The sequence below is a fragment of the Enhydra lutris genome, unplaced genomic scaffold, assembly GCF_002288905.1.
Source record: "Enhydra lutris kenyoni isolate GAN:26980312 unplaced genomic scaffold, ASM228890v2 scaffoldscaffold28, whole genome shotgun sequence".
Lineage (NCBI taxonomy): Eukaryota > Metazoa > Chordata > Mammalia > Carnivora > Mustelidae > Enhydra > Enhydra lutris.
This window is the reverse complement of record NW_019154112.1, coordinates 27,049,189-27,055,188: the sequence shown is the minus strand read 5'-3', so window position 1 is coordinate 27,055,188 and position 6,000 is coordinate 27,049,189. Positions and strand designations below refer to the sequence as shown.

Sequence of the window (6,000 nt, the reverse complement as noted above, 5' to 3'; positions counted from 1 at the left end):
CAGTACTTGAATTTGTCACCTCTTTTTTTTTAACCTTTTGTCTGCTTTTCAATCTCATATTATTGTCTTCTTAACTCATTTTAATTTCTTTTATAATTGTTTCCCCATGATGTGTACTTATTCTCTAAATGTTCTTCTTTATCTTAGGTTAAATCAGGTACAAAAGGGGCACCTGGGTGGCTCAGTCGGGTAAGGGTCTGCCTTGAACTCAGGTCATGATCCCAGAGTCATGTGATCAAGCCCTGAATCAAGCTCCTTGCTCAATGGAGAATCTGTTTTTCCCCCTGCCCCTCATACCACTCGTGATCTCTCTCTCACTCAAATAAATAAATAAAATCTTTTTAAAAAATCATGTACAAAAACATGATCTCCAAGATCTTTTGGTGCCTTTTAAGATTTTTAATAGGTTTTTCTGTTTGATGCTGTCTTAAATTCACCTTTATTGTCTTGTTAGTAATAGTTTTTTTTTTTAAAGATTTTATTTATTTATTTGACAGACAGAGATCACAAGTAGGCAGAAAGACAGGCAGAAAGAGAGGGGGAAGCAGGCTCCCTGCTGAGCAGAGAGCCCAATTCGGGGCTCAATCCCAGGGTCCTGAGATCATGACCTGAGCTGAAGGCAGAGGCTTAACCTACTGAGCCACCCAGGAGCCCCAGTTAATAGTTTAACTAAGCCCATAATCACCCAGTCAAAGAATGCATTGTTCTTGTTTCCTATGAGCTAGATATGATCATTTGGCTAAGTTCAGGCCATAAGAACTTCCAGTTCTCTTTCTCAAAGACATGGCGCTTGCTCTGGATTCCTCTTTCTCTACCCAGTTGCCTGGAAAACATCAACGATTGAATTGATCTTCCTGCTTGTAGAGATGGAAGCTGGGTGTCTTGCTAACAGAGCCATTTTGCTAGCCTGAGTCCTTGGATAAACTCAAGACGTGGCTACTTTCCCCTAATGACCCTGGAATGTCACATAAGAAAGAAAGACACATTTTTGTTGATATTTTGGGCTAGATGGTACCTTGTTGTGAAGGTTGTGCTATGCGTCATAGATTGTTTAGTAGCACCCTTATCCATAGCTATAAGATGCCTATAGTACCTCTTCTCATCTCAGCTGTGATTAATAAAGATGTTTCCATTCTTTGGCAAATGCCCTGTATAAGTAAAAATTGTCCCTGATGGGTGCGCCTGGGTGGCTCAGTGGGTTAAAGCCTCTGCCTTCAGCTCAGGTCATGATCTCAGGATCCTGGGATTGAGCCCCACATCAGGCTTTCTGCTCAGCAGAGAGCCCGCTTACCCCTCTCTCTCTGCCTGCTTCTCTGCCTACTTGTGATCTCTGTCTGTCAAATAAATAAATAAAATCTTAAAAAAAAAAAAAAGTTGTCCCTGGTGAAGACCACTAGTCTAGAGACTAACTAATGTAGCAATTGTTACCTGTAAGTGAGATGCCTTAAAAAAAAAACAACTCAAAAAACACGGCATTTGCTTAGATGTCAGGTGGAAGGAAATGGGTAAAGTGGCATGGAAAGCTGGAAGGTGCTGATAATTTTCTGCTGTCTATGGTACTGTAGTAGGCAGAACACATTCCTATAGAGCCTAAAGCTATGGGGAAAGTGTTTAGAAAGAGGCAAAATATCAGTATGTTTGGGATGTTACATGCTGTTTTAAGCAAAATACCACAATTTAAAAAAATGAGCATATCCAGGAAATACTGGACAATCTCCTTGTTGCCTGAAACCTATTTTAGGTTAGCCAATACACCAGGCATCTGAGTTTTCTCAGAGTTGGAAAAATTAACTCTCTTAATCTCACAAACCACAAAAGAAAGATTATCAGAGTTTTACTCAAAAGCCTCCCATTCAGACTCCTCAGCCAAAAATATGAGGAGGTCACAGATAAATAATCAAGTTATAGGTGTTGCCTTCCCACTCCTGCCTACTTTTTTAGAAGGTCATAAGAAAATGAAGAAAAGGAAAGTAAGCCCAACAAAGCCACCAATTAATTATAAGCAAGAGTCAGAGGATGAAGAAACATCACTAGAAGACATTTTTGAGTGAGCTTCTTCTACACAGGGATCTTGATTCTTCAGAAAGTTGAAAAGACAGTAGCTTGGCCTTCAGAGGTTTTCAACTGTGTGATATATGAAGAAATCCTTGATTTCTTAAACTGCCCCAGCAGAGAGGAAGCCAAGAAAGCTGTGCAGTAGCCCAATATGGCCCAACTCAACAACTGTTTTGACAGATGGTGGGGAAGATGAGGAAACAAGGAAAATTTCCCAGGTGACAAAACATGGGGCCAAAAGAGGACAATGAATAAGAAACTTCGTCCCAGAGAACAAAACCAGTCTGACCACGGAAGTTCTTTCACTGCTGGTTCAAGGGGCTTTTGAAATTCTGAGCCAGTATCATTTATTTCACAATTGCAATGAACTAATGACTTTTTTAGGTCAGAGTTTTTAATTGCTGCTTTTCTATTTCTTTCCCACCATTGTATGTTGTGTATGGGTGTCAGAGGTAGGAGAGAAATAAATGACTGCACTTTTCTGTTCACTAGACTGTTGGGCTCCTCACTGGACCACATGGAAAGATTATGCATCACCCAGAGGTACCCAATTTTGAGTGGGATGCAGTAACTGGACTTTGATGATACCTCTTGGGGAAATGGTGTTTTCTTTATCTAGGAATGATATATGGATACTTGTACATGGGTACTGGGGGGGGCCAGAGTGACAGTCTATTGGAAGCCATTACTGTCCCCTCAGTCTTTGTGACCCCTCCACTTTCTTTTAGTAATAGACTCTATTGATTTTTAGTTGTGCATTTTTGCTCTTAAATTAACGGCACTGCCTATGGCAGCTCTTTTTCTACAGAACTAGACAAAATATTTTCCAATAAGTATTTTAATTTCTTCTACATTTCTGAGTATTTTCTTATTCTATCTTCTAATACAAAAGAATTTTTATATTTCTTTTTTATGACTATTTACATATTTTTTTGTTTATCTTTAAAACCCAGTTTTAAGATTTAGTAGTTGTATTATCTATTTATTAAACAATATCTGCTTTAAAAATAAAATAATTTCTTCTTTATTTAAAGCCCAGATTTGATCTGTAGCTCCCATTCTTACAGACACCTATGTATATTCTCACAGACACATATGTATATTCTCTTGTGTATCCACACACACACAGACATAATTCCTTTCTTGGGTTTAGTTTCTTTCCATTTTTTTTAACTTCTTGAGTTTGATAAATACCTCTAATTTTTCTTCTTCCTTATTTAGTAAGAAATGACCTTTTAGCAGAGCTTTGTTACCCAGGAATTCTTAAATGTAAATATTTTTTTTGATTTATTTGAGCACTTTTATTGTTTAAAAGTTTGTTAGCTTCTATCCCAACCTTCCCCAACAACTTGGGTTTTGTCTTATTTTCCATGTTTCAAGTAGTAAAACAATAACAAATCTGGAGTAAAATATAAAAGAGAGATTAAGCTTATTCAACTCACTTTAATATGCAATGTAAGAGTATATCCTACCTATGAATCACAAGTTCAACTGAGATCTTGAAGAGAGCAGGCAAATGCATGACAGAACTAAAATGAGTTGCATTGTTGTATTGATGATAAGAGTTCCTGATAACTAATCCCTTAGTCATTGCCTAGGCCTTGGTAGGCATAAACTCTAACAAAAGTCAAGATGTAATGTAGAGCACTAAGTTGAATTAAAGCCTACGGACAGGAAATAGTGGAAAAGAAAATTGTCAGCTATAGGTTGCTGAGGGCTTCCACTCCAGGAAGGACTTTACCTTCCAGGAGTTCCAGACTAGCACCTCCTCCAGTGCTCACATGGCTGACTTTATCTTCAGTGTTCCATTTGGCACAGCAGGTAGCAGTGTCACCACCTCCTATAATAGTGATGCAGCCCCTAGAAGTGGCTTTCACAATTTCATCCATAAGAGCTTTTGTTCCCTTAGCAAAGGCATCCCATTCAAATACGCCTACAGGACCATTCCACACAATTAGCTTGGCTTGGGCCACAACTTGAACATTTTTCTTATTGGTCTCAGGACCACAGTCCAAAGCCATCCAGCCAGCAGGTATGCCTGATGCTACAGTGGCGTAGCCAACCTTAGCATTCTCCTCAAATTTGTCAGCAGTGACAAAGTCAACAGGAAAGGTAATGTTCACACCTTTCTCACTGGCTTTTGCCATGATATCTTTGACAATCTTGGCCCCCTCTTCATCAAAGAGGGATGCACCAATCTCCATGTTGTTTAGTACCTTAAGGAAGGTAAAAGCCATTCCACCGCCAATTATCATCTCATTGACCTTATCCAGCATATTTTGGATAAGTTGGATTTTATCTGCTACTTTGGCTCCACCAAGTATAGCCAGAAAGGGTCTCTCTGGATTTTCCAAGGCTTTGGCAAAATAATCCAGCTCTTTTTTCATCAGGAATCCAGATGCCTTCTGGGGCAGATCCACTCCCACCATAGAACTGTGGGCCCGGTGAGCAGTGCCAAAAGCATCATTGACATAGACATCCCCTAGTTTGGAGAGTGATGCTCGGAAGGCTTTTATTTTATCTAGTTCAGCTTTAAGCTTATTTCCAGAAGGATCTTGGCCTTTTCCTTCTTCCTCCACATGAAAGCGCAGGTTCTCCAGTAGGATAACTGAACCAGCAGCTGGGTTGGCACAGGCTTTCTCCACTTCTGGGCCCACACAGTCCTTTAGAAACAAAACATCCTTGCCCAGTAAGGATTTGAGCTCAGCAGCAACAGGCTCTAGTGAGTATTTATCTGGCATGGGAACACCATCAGGTCGACCTAGATGACTCATAAGAACTACTGACCTGGCTCCATTATCTAGACAGTACTTGATGCTTGGGATGGAAGCTTTGATTCTCTGGTTATTTGTAATCTGGTTCCTCTTCATGGGGACATTAAAATCTACTCTCATGATGACTCGCTTGCCTTTAACATCTAGCTTGTCCAAAGTTAACTTCTTAGAAAGAGACATCTTGACAATATAAAGACAGAAGCTGAAAGCTAGATCCCAATGCTGAAGAATCACTTTACTGCTGATGGGAGGTTGGATAGGTGGTGCTTTCCAACGCCTTTCCCTTTGGCCCGCCCCTTTCTTCTCATCACTGTCTTCCATAGGGCAGACATCATTGAACTCCGGAAAAGGAAACCTGGCTCTATGATTGGTTAATGGTCTTGTCCATTTGGATTTGGAACGTGTGGCCCTTGCAGATTCAAACTGCCAGTGCTGAGCGTGACGCCGGAGTAGCGGTACCTGGCTTGGAGTGAGAGCTGGGGAAGTGAAGAAACCGTGGAATAAGAATGTTTCTGAGGGCGAAGGTTCCTGCAGGTTCTCTATTGCCACATCTTTTTTGACACTTCCTCTTATTATTAAAACAAAATGAAGCGAAACGAAACAAAAAATCTTCAACCAGGTCAAATCTTAATTATATTGAGATACAAAAACTATAGTACCAATAAAGAGATGGTTCTATGACTCCTTGTTTATTCAAGGCAATGTGGTATGCTTCTGTTTTTATATTTTTAAATATTTCTGTTATCAGCATAGCTTAGTGTCAGCCTTTGTCTTAAATATAATCTAGGGTAAGCAGGAATGATCTGTTTTTATTACCTTACTCTATTGTCAGACTACTGAGAAATTAGAAAATGCTAATGAAAAGAGATATAATACAATTAAATTTATGGGACACAAAAATGCAATGTTAAATAAGTTAACTTTAAGATTTCAAATTAATCAAATTAATCTAACTAGGGACTAGATAAAAACAAACTAAATTCATAGGTTGCAGAAGAAAGGAAATAATAAAGATTAAGACAGACGTAAATGAAATTTAGGATAGAAAAAACAATGGACAAAATAAAAAAAAGTTATCCTTTGAAAAGATAACAAAATTGACAAACCTTTATCTAAATGGCCTAAGGGAAAAAAAAGGACTCAAATTACTAAGATAAATGAAAGTAAGGAC

General features: G+C 39.0%; 1 protein-coding gene across 1 annotated transcript; it reads right to left on the bottom strand.

Annotated features, from left to right (window-relative positions):
* Positions 1-3,486: 3,486 nt before the first annotated feature.
* Positions 3,487-5,090, bottom strand: LOC111152339 (phosphoglycerate kinase 2). The gene has a single exon (XM_022510839.1). It carries the CDS (start codon positions 5,007-5,009, stop codon positions 3,756-3,758), a length of 1,254 nt encoding a protein of 417 aa, XP_022366547.1. The 5' UTR covers positions 5,010-5,090; the 3' UTR covers positions 3,487-3,755.
* Between the last annotated feature and the right edge of the window lie 910 nt (positions 5,091-6,000).